Raw genomic sequence first — 17522 nt, 5'->3', positions numbered from 1 at the left:
ACACTTTATACCATATTCCCCTTGGTTCTCATTCCTTTTACAATTGGAAATTAGTTTTTCTTATCTGCTCTGTTCAGAACCCTCATGATCTTGAAACATCAATTAAATCTCCTCTCTGCCTTCTCCTCTCCAAGCACAACAGTAATATTGTACACGATAGTCAGACATGGTCTCACCAAATCCCTGTATAAATAAAGCACAACTTCTTTACTTTTGTATTCCAGTCCCCTTGCAGTGAACAATAATATTCTGCTGACTTTGCAAAGTTCCCACATTGGCTGAGATTGCCATGAAGGACTCTTATTCTAGACGTCTCCCATTGCCTAAGCTGTTGTGCCCTTCAGATTAAATCACCACCAGTCATCTGTCTGTAATGAGAAAGCAGCCCTATGATCCAGTGGGACTATGGTGACTTGACTTTTATCTGCATAGTAACCTTTTGTAATTTGTGCATTGGAATGCCCGGATCCCTCCGCATGTCAGATGTCCAACCTCTCACCACCTGGATAATATACTACATTTATTCTTCCTGACCAAATGGACAATATTTTCATGAGACACCATTTTAGACATCTTTGCTCAATCATTTAACGTATCAATATCCTTTTGTAGCCTCATTGCATCTCCTTCTCAATTTTCTTCCCCACAGCTATCTTAGTGGCATCAGCAAATTTAGCAACCATACCTTCTGTCCCTTCATTGAAATTACTTTTACGTGCTATTAATGTTGAAATCCCAAAACCTGAACTCTGTAGCACATCACTCATTACTTCTTGTCAGCCAGAGGATGACCCAGTTATGCCTTCTCTCTTTTTCCTGTTCACTAGCTCATCTTCTAACCCTGATAATATGCTCCCTCCTACAGAACAGAAGGGTAACTGGACCCACAATGTTAACTCTGATTTCCCTTCACAGATGCTGCCAGACCTGCTGAGTATTTCCAGTAATTTCTGTTTTTTTGTTTCTTTTTCTCTTATGTTTGCCGTTTCCCATTGTAGCTTCTCTCCTGCTTTTCCTCAGGCCCCAGCACATCTTAAAAGCAGGGTGAATAAAATAATAGTGTAAGATACATCAGAGATGCTACATGTAAGTGGAGAACATGCAGTTAAAATGCATTTACAGCTAAAACTCTTTATTCTTGCCCACAGTTAAAACTCCTTATTCTTGCCCATAGATAAAACTCGAAACCTACAGCAACAATGCCAGAGGAATTCTGAGGAAGAACATCAAACAAGTGAGATTCCAAATTTTAGTAAAAACCATTTAAATCATTGTTATATTAGTACCACATTTACACTTATTTCAAATGTTGCGCAGTTGACCTATTTACTGTTTTTATTAGTTCCCACGCAACCATTTCTGGAAACAGAGCCCACCCTCCATCAATAGGAAGCCACGGATAATAATGTGGGACTGGAGCTAATCCCGTACATGGCTCGAAACTGAGCCTGCTCAGAGAGATTCACAACCTGAAATCTGACCCATTTGGAGGTAACCAAACTCCTAGTGAGCGAGAACTGAGTCTGGTTCTGACAGACAATACAATTTCTGTAGATGATGTAATTACAGTAACAAGTAATCCCGGTAATATTCTGCTAATCAACTGCAAAGAACGGGGAATAACATTGATTTTACTGAGTCACTGTGGTCATATTGAAAAGCTTCCTGGAACTAACCCAGAAAGGGAAGAAAATCAGATCCTCAAGAATTAGGAGGAGCTGAGCAATTGCAAGGAGAGAATAATGAATGAGAATAACAAGCTGGTTCACAAAGGAAAGGAAGGTCTGAAAACATTTACAATGGTATTAAAATAGAAGTCATTTCCAATACAGGTTTGGAGAAAATGTGGTTTTCAATGTCTCAATCAGTGGTGAAAAATGATTAACCACAAGCATTTGGAAGGTAGGAGATTGAATCCAATGCTGCATTTGAAGGAGAGACAGTTTTGATAAATATTACTGATATATGCAACACACTGTGTCATTCTAGAAAGGTTGCCTGAAAGAATAAGTTCACCAACACTGTGAAGCCACAAACCATGAATATGTCCCTCTGCTATGCTCTCTCACACTGAACATTCTCCTTGGGATTATCACCCATGAGAGGGCAACACTGAAGGATATAACACCTCCAATTGATGAGAAGTCAATGACCGGGATCATTCTGGCATTTAAAACAAAACTGGAAGACAAGATACAGATTCCACAGGAGATACTGGGACCTGTTGCTTTTCAGTCTGAAAAAATTAACTCGAGGACTTTAAAAAAGAAGCTGAAAATATTATCAGAACAAATGATCTGACTGAAAGCGTTAAAAGATTAGGAGTAGGACATTGCTGAGAAAATCACTTCTTTCCCTACAGATCCATCCAGTGAATTGTACACAATGTTATGTGGCTGTGGGGTGCAGTGCCCTTTCTGTGGTGTCCTGTGTGATTGTACAAACAGGGAGCACTCACAGCACAGTGCTGAATATCACCAGAACTAAGGGCTAAATGGATACGGAAGCAACATTAATGAGAAGTTAATTTCAGATAATTATACTACTGTTGCCAGTTTCATAAATAAGGACATCAAATGGAATCTGCTTTTTGATAAGGCCTTCAGAGATCTCAGTGACCAGTGCAGACTCTGGAATGTGCCTTCTGATAGCAGCATCAAAACATCAGCCTTTTGGAAGAAAGGCAGAAAACATTCAGCCGATCTGGGAGCATCACTGGGAAGACAAACAGTGTTAAAGTCTCAGGAGATTATTTCTCATCTAAACTGGGGCAAGTCTGACGTGATATTTTTATGTAGATGAAATGGAAAAGGTGGGAAAATCTGTGATGGGGTGTAAAGTAGGAGACATAAAATGACAAAAGAATTTGTGTTGCAAAGAGTACCGCAATAGTACTGAGTAAAGAAGTAAGAAGTGAGTCTGCTGTATATGCCTCATGAACACTGTGTCATTTTTTTTAAGAAAATGTTGCTGTTTCATAGCTTGTATCTTTAGGGTATAAAGATCTCATACTCCATCTTACCTCAGATGACTTGAAGCATGACATGGATGGGCAGTTTGCTCCTCTGCTGTAATCTAAGAGTTTAATGTTAGGCCAGACACCTATGTGCCTGAGAATGCAATAATTGTACATAATAGTCAGCTGTAATCAGCATGTGTTGTATTTTTCAATATCACAATATCCGTGTTCAGTTTCTTCTGTTATGGGAGACAACATAAGCTTGCAGTATCCAATAAAAACACCTTATTGCAGGCAAACCCTCAGTGCAGTCGACAGGAGGATGAATGATGAATTATGAGCATCCCAAAACAAAGGTAAGAAAAATAAAATTAAGGCTGAAATTGCAAACAAAAGAAAGCAAAATTGTGGTACGGAAATTGCAGTCCACGTTTTTTTACTGGAGGACAGGTGCCTAATATTACTGAGTAAAATATAGTATTGTTATTTTAGTGCCTCCTGTTTTACTCTGAGATCTTCCTGCAAATGAGATATACTGCTCTGACCCATCTTAATTACGTCAAAATAAAAGCTCAAAGATCCACTGGTGGTCCTTGCTGCCCCTAAGTGAGGTTTTGATTTTCACTGCATAATATTTAGAAATGTATTCTGACCTAGAGACTGAACTGGATCTTTAATTCTGGTCTTCAGTGTGTTTGGGAAACCCGTGGGCTTTTTTAAAAAATGCAAGATGTACTTCCTATCAGATGGAGGTTTGGCGTGTATGCTGTGAAGCAAAGTTGTCAAAAACTGCATCTTACATTTAAAGCTACGATGCACCCAGGGGATATGATTCACCCCAATTTCATTATATTTTTAAAGGAAATTCATTATTACTAAAAAATTCCTGAACAATTTCATGTGTAAGATGTGGAGACTGTTGTTTCCACTGGCTGGTGAAAAGTGCCATCTGGTGGTCAAAGTGGGGGTGGTTTGTGGTCATTCTTCATTTGGTAATTTGATAAAACTGGAATGCAGGGAATCCCAAACAATGGGCCATAAATATAAGGAAGGGCCTCATGTTTTCTGATTTGACCTAGGGTAACCATTCCCATGAGGAGATCAATATTTCTAATTCCACTTGAAAGGAAATCTTGCCACCAAACCGAGGTTTAAGAAACAGTCTGTGGACTTTGGAAAAAAAAATGGTTGAGTATAAATCCTATCGAGCCGTGAGGTTGCACTATAAACTTTGAAGCAAATCAAACCACAACAACAACAATGCACATTTAGATGGAGATAGTAGGAACTGCAGATGCTGGAGAATCTGAGATAACAAAGTGTAGAGCTGGATGAACACAGCAGGGCCGAGCAGCTTTAAGGAGCAGGAAAGCTGATGTTTCGGGTGGAGACCCTTCAGCAGGAAAGCTGACGTTTTGGGTTGAGACCCTTCTGATGTTTCAGGAAAGCTCTCAAAAAACGTAAGAGGACTGATGAAAAGCGAAAAAGACTTTGAACAAGAGATTTGGAGGGGGCATTGGTCAAGGAGGTGAATTTGAAAGGTAGTTGTGGTCATCTAACAGTAATTGAAGGAAGTAGGAGGAAAAACAATGCACAAAATTTAGGAAAATGAGAATAAAGTAGAGAATAATAATAATGAGGGGTTTGAACCACTCTGATATTTATTTGGGTAGAAGAGGAAACAGAACAGATGCAATATGGAATCCCTACAGTATGTAGAAAACTCTTATTATCCAGCACATAGAAAGCCCAAGAACAGTGATTGACCACTACATTGAGTAATGGTATACGAACCAGAGCGGATAATAAGATTGAAAGTAAGAGCATTTCAAGGCAATAGTGACCATCAAGTTTAAGGCAATTTTTAATGAATGCGTAAACATGACTCAAACTAATGTAATTGATTAACAAAAATAGATAAACTTTGTGGGGCTGAGAATGGAAAATGGGGTAATGAAATGGACAGCAACAAACACAGGACTATCAGTGCCTCACACAGTTGTTGTTGTATCTCCAGTATCCCCCTTTCCATTGCAGGCAGCTGGGCATTCTGTCCCTCACAGACAAGGATGACTCTCTTCTAATCTCAGGCTGAGTCTGTAGGTGGCCATGAAGTCTGATACAGCTACTGCAATGCTCTGTCACACTTGGGGCAGGTCATTGGTGTGGCAGTGCTCATACTCTGGACTGCTCAAGAAGTAGGTTCTGGGCATCTGCCACTCTGCAGTAAAAATAACTAAAACCTGATGAAAAGTAGTTGTCTTCTTTCATCATATCCTGTGGGTTGTTGACTTTAACTCCAAAATTTTACAATTAGTATATCAATTGCCCTGTGCCTCCTGTGAAAAAAATGAAAGCAAGGACATGTCACTAACAGTCTTGACTCCAACACTACCATTTTTTTCAGAGATAATGGGAACTGCAGATGCTGGAGAATCCAAGACAACAAAATGTGAGGCTGGATGAACACAGCAGGCCAAGCAGCATCTCAGGAGCACAAAAGCTGATGTTTCGGGCCTAGACCCTTCATCAGAGAGCTGAATGAAGGGTCTAGGCCCGAAACGTCAGCTTTTGTGCTCCTGACATGCTGCTTGGCCTGCTGTGTTCATCCAGCCTCACATTTTGTTGTCTACCATTTTTTTCATCAGTTTCCCCCCATTACACTACTGCCCTTCCATTCCCCCCTTTCAATTCTGCTCTCGTTTGCCAATTTCCACCTCCCCCAGCCATTTTACTTCTCAGCTCCACTTCACCCTCCAGTTCCCCAACTTCAAATTCCACCCAACTTACAATTTCCATGTCCTCTCCTCCATTTTCCTTAATTCACTTCCCCTTGAGGTTGTTGACTTGCTCACTGAGCTGGCTTGTTCTCATTCAGACATTTCATCATTTTGCTCGGTGACATCTCCAGTGGACTCTCTGATGAAGCAATGACATTCTACTCAGCTGGGAATTTATACTGGATGGTCCCACTAGCTCCTACACCACCAGCACCTTTCCCTGCAACTGCAGGAGATGCTACTCCTGCCCCTACACCTCCCCCCACTCCTCCATCCCAGGCCCCAAGAAAACCTTCCATATTAAACAGAGGTTCACCTGCACATTTGCTAACGTGGTGCATTGTATCCACTGTTCCCAATGTGGCTCCCTCAACGTTGGGGAAACCAAGCGGAGGCTGAGAGACCGCTTTGTGGAGCACCTACACTCGTTTTGTGACAAACGGTAACACATCCCAGTCACGAACCACTTCAACTTCCCTTCCTACTCCTTGGACGACATGTCCATCCTGGTCCTCCTCCAGTTGCACAAAGATGCCCCTGAAAACTGGAGGTACAACACTTCATATTCTATGGGGAGGCAATGGCCTAGTAGTATTATTGCTGGACAGTTAATCTAGAGACTCAGATAATGTTCTGGGGACCCAGGTTCAAATCCTGCCATGGCAGAGGGTGGAATTTGAATTCAATAATTATCTGGAACTAAGAGTCTAATGATGACCATGAATCCATTGTTGATTGTTGGAAAAAAATATACTTTATTCATAAGATGTCCAAAAAAATAAAACATATTTATACACCTACCCAGTCATGCAAGCCGCTCCGGGTTACCCAGGGGGTACATACACCAACTAAAGGAAAAACAAAACAAAACAGAGAAAAAAAAACAAAGCAAAGAAAACACCCCGGCAGTCGTCACCCCACACAGTCCCCGTTGGCCCCCTGACCAGTTGGGCCCAGTTACCAGACAGGGCCCTTGTTTCCATTCTGGACGAGGGGTTTCATACGGTGGTCTTTCCCAATCGTGCCTTGGTGGCGGCTGCCCCAAGCTTTAGCGCGTCCCTCAGCACATAGTCCTGGACCTTGGAGTGCGCCAGTCTGCAACACTCGGTCGGGGTCAGTTCTTTCAGCTGGCAGACCAGCAAGTTGCGGGCAGACCAAAGAGCGTCTTTCACCGCATTGATGGTCCTCCAGGCGCAGTTGATGTTGGTCTTGGTGTGCGTCCCGGGAAACAGCCCGGAGAGCACGGAGTCCCGCGTCACGGAGCTGCTCGGGACGAACCTCGACAAATACCACTGCATCCCCCTTCAGACCTCCTGCGCATAGGCACACTCCAGAAGGAGGTGATCGACAGTCTCATCCCCCCCGCAGCCACCTCGAGGGCGGCGTGCGGTGGTGCAGAGATTCCGGGCATGCATAAAGGATCTCACTAGCAGAGCCCCTCTCACCGCCAGCCAAGCAATGTCCTCGTGCTTGTTTGAAAGTTCTGGCAATGAGGCATTCTGCCAAATGACTTTGGCAGTCTGCGTGGGGAACCACACGACGGGATCCACCCTCTCATTTTCCCGAAGGGTCTCGAGGATACTATGTGCTGACCACTGCCTGACGTCCTTATGGTCAAAGGTGTTTCCTTTCAAAAATTTCTCCGCAAAGGACAGGTGGTACGGAACGGTCCAACTACTCGGAGTGTTCCGCGGCAACACCGGGGACAGGTAGAACCTCAGTAAGTAGTGACACTTGGTGTTTGCGTACTGAGGATCTACGCACAGCTTGATGCAGCCGCACACAAACGTAGCCGTCAGGGCGAGGGTGGCGTTCGGTATGTCCTTTCCCCCATTTTCCAGGTCTTTGTACATGGTATCCCTGCGGACCCGGTCCATCCTCGATCCCCAAATGAAGTGGAAGATGGCCCGGGTGACTGCAGCGGCGCAGGCCCAGGGAATAGGCCAGGCCTGTGCCACATACAACAGTACCGAAAGCCCCTCGCACCTGACAACAAGGTTCTTACCCGCAATGGAGAGGGACCAGAGCGTCCACCTGCCCAGCTTCTGCTTCAGTTTGGTGATATGCTCCTCCCAAGTCTTCGTGCACCCCCCAGCTCCAGCGAACCAAGCACCCAGCACCTTCAGGTAGTCTGTCCTGACGGTGAAGGGGATGAAGGAGCGGTCGTCCCAGTTCCCGAAGAACATGACCTCGCTCTTACCCCTATTGACTTTGGCACCCGAGGCCAGTTCAAACTGGCCGCAGATGTCCAACAGCCTACTCACCGACCGACGATCAGTGCAGAAGACGGCGACATCGTCCATGTACAGGGAGGTCTTGACCTGAAGGCCTCCGCTGCCTGGGATAGTCACGCCCTTCAGGCTCACGTCCTTCCTGATGGATGCGGCAAAGGGCTCCACACAGCACACGAACAAGGCAGGAGAGAGCGGGCAGCCCTGCCTGACTCCAGATCTAACAGGAAAACTGTCTGATTTCCACCCGTTGATCGAGACTGTGCTAACGATGTTGGCGTAGAGCAGCCGGATCCAATTGCGGATGCCCTCCCCGAACCCCAATTTGGAGAGGACGTCCCTCATGTAAGCATGAGAGACCCTGTCGAAGGCCTTCTCCTGGTCCAGGCTGACGAGGCAGGTGTCCACCCGCCTGTCCTGTACGTAGGCGATCGTATCCCTGATGAGCGCGAGGCTCTCAGCGATATTCCTGCCCGGCACAGCACAGGTTTGTTCAGGGTGAATCATTGACTCCAGGACAGACCTGACCCGGTTGGCTATGACCTATACTGCATCCACTGTACCCAGTGTGGCTTCCGCTACATTGGGGAAACCAAGCAGAGGCTTGGAGACCGCTTTGCAGAACACCTCTGCTCAGTTCGCAACAAACTACTGAACCTCCCAGTCGCAAACCATTTCCACTCCCCCTCCCATTCTTTAGATGACATGTCCATCATGGGCCTCCTGCAGTGCCACAATGATGCCACCCGAAGGTTACAGGAACAGCAACTCATATTCCGCCTGGGAACCCTGCAGCCTAATGGTATCAATGTGGACTTCACCAGTTTCAAAATCTCCCCTTCCCCAACTGCATCCCTAAACCAGCCCAGTTCGTCCCCTCCCCCCACTGCACCACACAACCAGCCCAGCTCTTCCCCTCCACCCACTGCATCCCAAAATCAGTCCAACCTGTCTCTTCCTCCCTAACCTGTTCTTTCTCTCACCCATCCCTTCCTCCCACCCCAAGCCGCACCCCCATCAACCTACTAACCTCATCCCACCTCCTTGACCTGTCCGTCTTCCCTGGACTGACCTATCCCCTCCCTACCTCCCCACCTATACTCTCTCCACCTATCTTCTTTTCTCTCCATCTTCGGTCCGCCTCCCCCTCTCTCCCTATTTATTCCAGAACCCTCACCCCATCCCCCTCTCTGATGAAGGGTCTAGGCCTGAAACGTCAGCTTTTGTGCTCCTGAGATGCTGCTTGGCCTGCTGTGTTCATCCAGCCTCACATTTTGTTGTCTTGGCTCTGACCTTGGCCAGGATTTTGTAGTCCACGTTCAATAGTGAAATGGGACGCCAATTCTTAATTTCTTCCCTCTCCCCCTTCCTCTTGTAAATGAGGGTGATGATGCCCTTCCTCATGGACTTGCACATTTCCCCTGCCCAAAGCGCACTATCGTACACCTCCAGCAGGTCCTGGCCGACCAGGCCCCACAGAGCGGAATACAGCTCGACCAGTAAGCCATCGCTTCCGGGAGTCCTATTCCTCTCCAAGGACTTGAGGGCTCTGGTCAGCTCGTCCAGGGACATCGGCCGGTCCAGCCACTCCCTCGTGCCGTCATCTAAGACCTCCGTGATAGACGACAGGAACGACTCGGAGGCTGTGCTGTCCGTGGGCTTCGTGTCATACAGTCCGGCATAGAAGGATCTGCTGATCCTCAAAATGTCGGGCCGAGACGACGTCATCGAGCCGTCGTCCTCCTTCAGCCGGCTAAGCACAGAGCTCTCTTTGTGCACCTTCTGAAAGAAGAAACGCAAGCATGTCTCGTCCTGCTCCACGGAGCGGACCCTGGACTGGAAGATTATCCTGGAGGCCTCCGCGGCGAAGAGCGAGGCTTGCTGGCCCCTCACCTCGCGGAGGTCCTCCATGACATCGACCCCCATCAACTGCAGAAGGAGCAGGTTCTGCACCCTTTTCTGGAGTCGCGACAGCTTTCCCCGCCTCTCTCTCGCCTTCCGAAAACCCTTGAGGACAAAGAACCTCTTGATGTTCTCCTTCACCGTCTCCCACCAGTCGCCTGGAGACTCAAAGAGGGGTTTCATGGTTCTCCAATCAACGTACTCCCTCTTAAGCTCCTCGACGTTCTCTGGGGTCAACAGAGTCGTGTTGAGCTTCCACGTCCCCTTGCCGGCCAGCTGGTCGTCCTGTAAGTGACAGTCGGCCAGCAGGAGGCAGTGGTCAGAGAAGAACACCGGCTCGACGCCGGTGGACCTGACCGAGAACGCCCGTGACACAAACAGGAAGTCTATCCTTGAGCGGATAGACCCATCTGGCCACGACCAGGTGTACCTCCGCTGCGCTCCGTCTGCAGGGGTGCTGAAGACGTCGAGCAGCTTGGCGTCCTTCACCGTGCCCATCAGGAATCTGGACGTGGCGTCCAGTTGACTCCCCCCACCCGCTGTCCCCAAGCCAAACCTTCCATCTGCATCAATGATGCAGTTGAAGTCTCCGCCTAGGATGACTGGCCTGGATGTAGCCAGCAGGGGTGGAAGCCGCTGCAGGACGGCCAACCGCTCACTCCGTACCACTGGGGTGTACACGATGATCAGCCTCAGGGGAGCGTTCCTGTAGGTGATGTCAGCCACTAGGAGGCGCCCCCCCACCACCTCCTGAACTTGAGAGATGGTGAAGTCGCGCCCCCGCAGCAGAATAGCCAGGCCCGAGGAGCGACAGTCGTTAACCCCGACCAGATCGAAGGCCCACAGGTCCAGGCGCCGGACCATTTCCCGTACCTGCCGAGGTGCGGTATCCCGCACTCCTGCAGAAACAGGAGGTCCGCCTTGATGGTGGTCAGGTAGGCCAACGTGGACACACATCTCGCGGTTGACTTGACGCTGCGCACATTAATGCTCGCAACTCGTACCCCCATTGTGGGCAGTGACCGCAGTACCCTCCCCAAGTCCAAGGTCCAGCCCCTCCATCTGTCCCTTCATGCCCATTGCCCGGGCTAACTGCTGGACGCTCTCCAGGCTCAGGAAACCATCCGTGCTGCCTTCCGGGTGGCATCCCCCCGTCAGGGGTGCAGAGGCAGGAGGGTCCGGCTCCGGGTCAGGCTGGGGATGCGCTGTTACCTCCTTCCCGCCTGGAAGTCCCGGGAGGCCCTCCAGTGCTCCAGCGGCACTTGACTGGGTGTCGGAGGGAGCCTCAGGACGCCTCCCGTCACCTGGAAGCGTGGTGCTGCTTTCCTTCTCCCTCGAGATCTTTAACTTCTGCTTCGGGCGGGCCCTCTCCGAATCCTCCTCGTCAGAGGAGCTCTTATAGCCCCCCTGTAGCTGCCTCTTCCCGCCTGATGGTTGCGGTTCCTGGCCCCGTCGACGCACCTTCCTCCTCGCTTTCCGGACCGTTCTCCACTCCCCTGGGTCGCCTGTCGCCTCCATCGACTCCGGGTTGTCGGGGGGAGCGGAGCCTGCAGGGGTGCTTTGCTGGCCTCGGGCCAATCCTGCGGGGGCTGGGCCCTCCTGCACGGCCTGGCCCTCCTGCACATTAGTGGGGTCCTTGCTGGGCCCTGGTGCCTTCCTCTCCTCCGGGGGGCTGGCCCCGCATTGCCCCTGCCGGCGACCTGGGCGTAGGTGGTCCCCCGCTGCGGGCATGCCCTATAGAAGTGGCCCGCTTCCCCGCAAAGGTTGCAGCTTCTCTCTCGTGGGCAATCCTTTGCAAGGTGTCCCTCCTCCCTGCAGTTCCTGCAGATGGTGGCTTTGCAGTCGGCCGCCACGTGACCTGACCTACCACAGGCATGGCAGACTTTAGGTTGCCCTGCATAGGTCAGGTAGCCCTTGCTCTCGCCGATCGCGAAGCTGGATGGTGGGTGTACGACATTCCTGTCTGCGCCCATCCTCAGCGTCACCTTGACCTGCCTCTTACTCGTCCAGATGCCAAAGGGGTCCACGATGTCACTTAGGTCCCCTTCCACCTTCACGTACCTTCCGAGGAAGGTCAGGACATCAACTGCTGGCACATGCAGGTTGTACGTGTGTACAGTCACCATACGGCTCCTCTGCGCTGGCATCACAAACAGCGGGACAGTGGTCAATATAGAGAGGGGGCCGTCACCTCCTTTCTCCTTGAAAACCTCCAGGAAGCGCTCGCAAAGCTTGGCACTCCTGAAGGTCACGTCGTAAAAACCTCCTCCGTGGAAATCCTGCAGGCAGTAAATGTCCGCAGCAGCGAACCCACAACAGTCCAACAGGACCCTCTTCACGAAGAAGGTGTGGTCCACAGGTGCACCTTCATCCACCTTCTTTACGGAAACACGGATGGTGTTCCGGACCCCCTGACCTGGGGCACGAGCACTTGCCGCAGCCATCATTGCAGGTTGGCTGCTCCCCTAAACCAGCGTTAGGCCGAAGCCAGCATTAAGATCCACTGGTCGCAAGGGTGCACAGCCAACCCGACGTCCTCCTTTCACCTCCAAGACAGCACTCTCCTCCTCTCGGTCCACAAGAGAGTGGGTCTTTATTGTGTTCCAGATGTAAGCTGGTTCACTGAGCTTGCCGGTTTGTTCCCAGATGTTTCGTCACCATTCTAGGTAACATCAACAGTGAGCCTCCGATGAAGCGCTGGTGTTATGTCCCGCTTTCTATTTATCTGATTAGGTTTCTTTGGGTTGGTGATGTCATTTCCTGTGTTGGTGATGTCATTTCCTGTTCTTTTTCTCAGGGCATGGTAGATTGGCTCCAAATCAATGTGTCTGTTGATGGAGTTCCAGTTGGAATGCCATGCTTCTAGGAATTCTCGTGCGTGTCTCTGTTTGGCTTGTCCTAGGATGGATGTGTTGTCCCAATCAATGAACATCAACTAGCCACAAAACGACATGACCCACTATCACTCGTATCCTTACATACAGATGAGGAAGGACACCACTTTGATTGGGACAACACATCCATCCTAGGACAAGCCAAACAGAGACACGCACGAGAATTTCTAGAAATATGGCATTCCAACCGGAACTCCATCAACAAACACATTGACTTGGAGCCAATCTACCATCCCCTGAGAAAAATAACAAGAAATGACATCACCAACGCAGGAAATGACATCACCAACTCAAAGAAACCTAATCAGATAAATAGAAAGCGGGACATAACACCAGCGCTTCGTCGGAGGCTCACTGATGATGTTACCTAGAATGGTGATGAAATGTCTGAAAACTAACCTTCCAGCTCAGCGAGCAAACTCACATCCAGAGCCTCTACCTGAGCTACAAATCTTCTCAAAACTCGCTAATTATGAAGGGTATAAAGGTGCATGCCAGGTATCTTTTCCCTATGGTGGGGGATTTCAATAGGGGGCATATTTTTAAGGTGAGACAGGAAAGATTTTTAAAAAAAGACATGAGGGGCAACAGAGAGTGGTACGTGTGTGGAATGAACTTCTAGAGGAAGTGGTGGATGAGAGTACAGTTGCAACATACAAAAGATATTTGGATAAGAACATGAATAATAAATGTTGGGAAGAATATGTGCCAAGCACAGGCTGGTGAGACTAGTTTAATTTGGGATTGTGGTTGGTATGGACTGTTTGGACGGAAGGGTCTGTTTCTGTGCTGTATGACTCTATGCCTCTATGACATGGAGGGGCAGCAAGTTGTTGAGAAATAAGAGAGGACCAAGAACAAATCTTTGGAGGACACTGGGTGTTGCAGCGCACGAACATGAAGAGAAACAATCCTAGGTGATTCTCTGGCTTTCATTAAATAGCTAAGAATGGAACCTGGGAAAGAGGTCCCATCCAATTGGATAGAAGATCATTTGTAATTTATTTCATGATTTGAAAAATATATCTGAAACAGTAAACTGATAACTGTTAACTATAAGAATAACTTAGTACAACATGTTCATGTAACATTTAGCCTTTGTAATGACAGCATTAGAAACTGGTTATAGTTACTAACCGGTTCCAAAGTTCATTACCGAATGCCTTTTAATATTGATATTTACTGATTAAGCATCAGCAATCTTATCTACCTTCAACATAAATCAGAGACAAAACATAGAAAATCGTACCAATTTACAACAGACCAGTCAGCATTTGGAAACAGAATGTGAAGTTTGAGTCAAATGATAGAACCAAAGATAGAAATAACCTAAGGGTGAGAATGGTAAAGATCCCCATTTCATTCTACCTCAAAAGGAAAGTATTCAGGATTCTGGAATAGAAAATGAAAATTGTGCATAACACAGTCGGTCTGGCACCATCCGCAGGGAGAAAGCAGAGTTAATGCTTCAGGTCCAGTGATTCTTCTTCTGAATTGATAGTGGGTGGACAAAGGTGGTGTATATGCTTAATAGAGGGGATTGGGAGGAGTGGAAAGGAGTGAGTGGATAGGTGGAGAAAGAGCCCAGAGGGAGAGAAGGCAATTAGGCAAAGGAATGGATTATATCATGGATCAATTTATCCTGTTGCTGACTTTGCCTCCCTGCTCATTTTACACTGAAGTGTTGGGCCCCCAATCCTGGGCCTCAATTTATCCTGTTGTTAACTCCCCACTCACTGCTCTATGAGCTGTTAACTCACTCATTTTATTTTGAACGTTTTGTTTCAGACACAGAATCTGGGCCTTCGAACGTTTCTTCAATCATTGCTTCCACACTGACATAAAGGCCTGCACACAAGTTAATAAACATTGAAGTTAAACTCTTTCTGTAGGTATTTTATCTGTTCCAACCACTTTTCAAATTATTGCTTCATTTATTCCTGCTCTTATCTCGCTCCCGAGTATTTCTACTTCAATGAAATTGATGCTAGCATTTTTTATTCTAAATTCAAGCAAGAAATGACAAAGGAGAAATTAAATACACTAGGGTTACGTGGAGTATGATACGCAGAATGAGACAACTTTATGGGCGATGATACACTCCAGTGGAAATAAAAAGGATCTGGTTTCCCTGAAGCTGAGAGCAGCCTTGTTCTTAATGAATGCCTCGAGTGCTAAATGAGAAATCAATCCTATAGTATGACTACCACATGCTTGATATGGAACATTGAGTCTGGCAGCCATTGTCTGACCATCCTGATATTGCTCAGTCCTTTCAGTATAGAAGTTGAGATATTATGTGAAATTTTACAGTATATTGCTGAGACCTCTTCTGGAGTACTTTGTCCAGTTCTGGTCACCCTGTAATAGGAGGGATATGATGAAGCTGGAGTGGGTTCAGAAGACATTTATCAGAAAGGAGGGTTTGAGTGAAAAGGAGAGGCTAGATAGGCTGGGACTTTTTTCATTCGAGTATGGGAGGTTGAGGGGTGATCTTTTGAAGGTTTATAAAACCATGAGATAGATAGATAAGGTGAATAGCAGTTGTCTTTTCCCTAGGATTGTGGATTTCAAGACTAGGGGCATATTTTTAAGATAAGAAGAGAAAAATTTAAAAAAGACACGAGGGGCAACTTTTTTTTTTACACGGGGTAGATCGTGTGTAGAATGAACTTCTTGGGAAAGTGGTGGATGTAGGTACAGTTACAATGTTTAAAAGACATTCAGATAAGCACATGAATAGGAAAGGTGTGGATGGACATAGGCCAGGATCAGGCTGAAGGGGCTGATTTTGTTTTGGGATTATGGTCTGCATGTGTCAGTTGGACTGAAGGGTCTGTTTCCATGATGTATGACTCTATTGGGAAAGTTGGAATAAGTGGCATGACGAATAAACACACACCCAGGAATACAGCTTCTTGGCAAGCTGCTATTCACCAGCAGCCATTTCATTGGGCACCTTAGCGTCTGAATGAGGATCTGGGTAAGGAAGAGGGAGTTTGAATAGGGGGCACCTGAGGGGGAGCAGTGAATAGGGTGAGGAACAGAGGCCGAAGCAGCCAGCCAGCTCCTACGCATCGACTCCTGACTCTGGAAAGGGCAATTTGGCAGCTGAAGTGGGCTGGGCAGTGAGGTGATGGCAACAGGGTGAATGTAGCAAAATAGTGACGGCTGAGAAGATGTACTCCTCAGACATGAGCAGGGACAGGAAGCCCACCTCTTTACCAGCCCTCAGCCTCTCCGCCATCTCCTGCCCAGCGGTGCATTTAAACAGACACTTCTGCAGTCTGCCACGACAAGCTGTTGCCACGGCTATGCCTGTACATGTTAGGGGATGAGCTTTGGCATTGCAGGTAGTCACGCTGATAGTAAAAAGGCAGGAAAACAAGACAAAGACGGTACGCTTTAAAGAACAGGGCACTCAACAAACACAGAGCATTCTCTAAAGAGAGGGTATCCATCACAGTCTGGAGAGCCATCTTGAAACATGAAGGAGACATTTTAATGTGAGACTGTTTCCATCATGCAGGACTGTTTCCATCAGGGAGGGACAACAGGGGACATACTTGAAAACAGCTTTCCTTATGAAACATCTTCAAACAGCTGAAAAGTCCCACACCTGTGAAAGATCCCCTGTCTTCATCCTGTAATCTGATCTGCTGAACACTCCTATGAAATTAATAATCCCCCCAGCCACTGACAATAGACGCTTTTGCAGTTGATGAAGCAACCCTACAATTACAAATCCTTCATGTCAGTCAAATGGCTGAAGTACCCAATCTGAGTGAAGACTGATCTGATTCAATTCCAGTCAGTTTCAGTTTTTGCTTTCACCTGTAAATACATGGGGTTTTTTTTGGGAATGAAATAGTAACCTTATAGCACTGGAAGTTACTTGAGTAGTGCAAACATTAATCAATTCTTCTTTTAAATATAAAGGGACTTTCTTCTGTGTTATTACAGATTGAATTTCTCACTCCTAAAGAGAAGATAAACAAATTTATCTACAACTGTTAGTGAAACGCATTTTAAAGCATCCATGACAACTGAAAGCTTCAAACTGAAATTAAATCCGTTGCAAATGAACTGAACTTGAACTTTAAAGAATTTGGAAATGGAAGGAATAATAATATAGATGATTTTTTAAAAAAAACAAGCAAGATACTGCAGCAACAAGCTTTAAGGAAGTGATAACATATGAGAAAGTTAAGATGGCTAAATTTTGATGCAGAGATGTTTGTAGAACAAGAGGACTTAATTTGGTAAGAATTTGTGTCCTTAAGTGTAGAGCAGCTAAAAGATGTAGTGAAACAGTAAGACTGAAATACACAACCAGACAAAGAGAGGGGATTCTAAAAATGTGAACTCAGTATTTCAGTCCAGATTTTGGAACAGGTGAAAAAAGCTGAATTGTAACCAAACACAGTTACTCTAACTAAAACACAGTTGGAAAAGATGTGGTAGAATTTCAGGAAAACGAGAGAGAAAAGAGAACTGGGGAGAGGTTTTGCAGCTACCAAATCAGGAATTGTTGGTGAAAGATAAAGAATAGCATCACCTGAAACAGCTAAGACAAATACATCATCACCCAATGGTTCTCTGTAATCCAGAAACCCTAACATTGTCCAAATTTGTTCCCAATCTTTTTTTAACCACTTTCCCCTGCACTACTGTTTATAGATAATCCCAATGAAGTATCATTTCTATTTTGACTCTTTAATTTCTTACTTGCATGTCTTTCTCCAATCTTGATAGC

The 17522-nt window shown here is 46.8% G+C and overlaps 1 protein-coding gene across 4 annotated transcripts in view; it reads left to right on the top strand.

Annotated features, from left to right (window-relative positions):
* Window positions 1-3528, top strand: part of LOC125446634 (popy class I histocompatibility antigen, alpha chain E-like) — a 30192-nt gene extending 26664 nt beyond the window's left edge. For all 4 annotated transcript variants that reach the window (XM_059639560.1, XM_048520358.2, XM_048520354.2 and 1 more), the window contains 2 exons: window positions 1175-1234; window positions 1343-3528. In XM_059639560.1, the coding sequence (XP_059495543.1) occupies window positions 1175-1234; window positions 1343-1389 (107 nt within the window). In that variant the 3' untranslated portion in view covers window positions 1390-3528. The remainder of the gene's footprint in view (window positions 1-1174; window positions 1235-1342) is intronic.
* The last annotated feature ends 13994 nt before the right edge of the window (window positions 3529-17522 follow it).

The sequence above is a fragment of the Stegostoma tigrinum genome, chromosome 34 (assembly GCF_030684315.1).
Source record: "Stegostoma tigrinum isolate sSteTig4 chromosome 34, sSteTig4.hap1, whole genome shotgun sequence".
In the NCBI taxonomy this organism is placed as follows: domain Eukaryota; kingdom Metazoa; phylum Chordata; class Chondrichthyes; order Orectolobiformes; family Stegostomatidae; genus Stegostoma; species Stegostoma tigrinum.
Note: the sequence above shows the minus strand (reverse complement) of the source record. Positions and strands in the feature narration are given on the sequence as shown.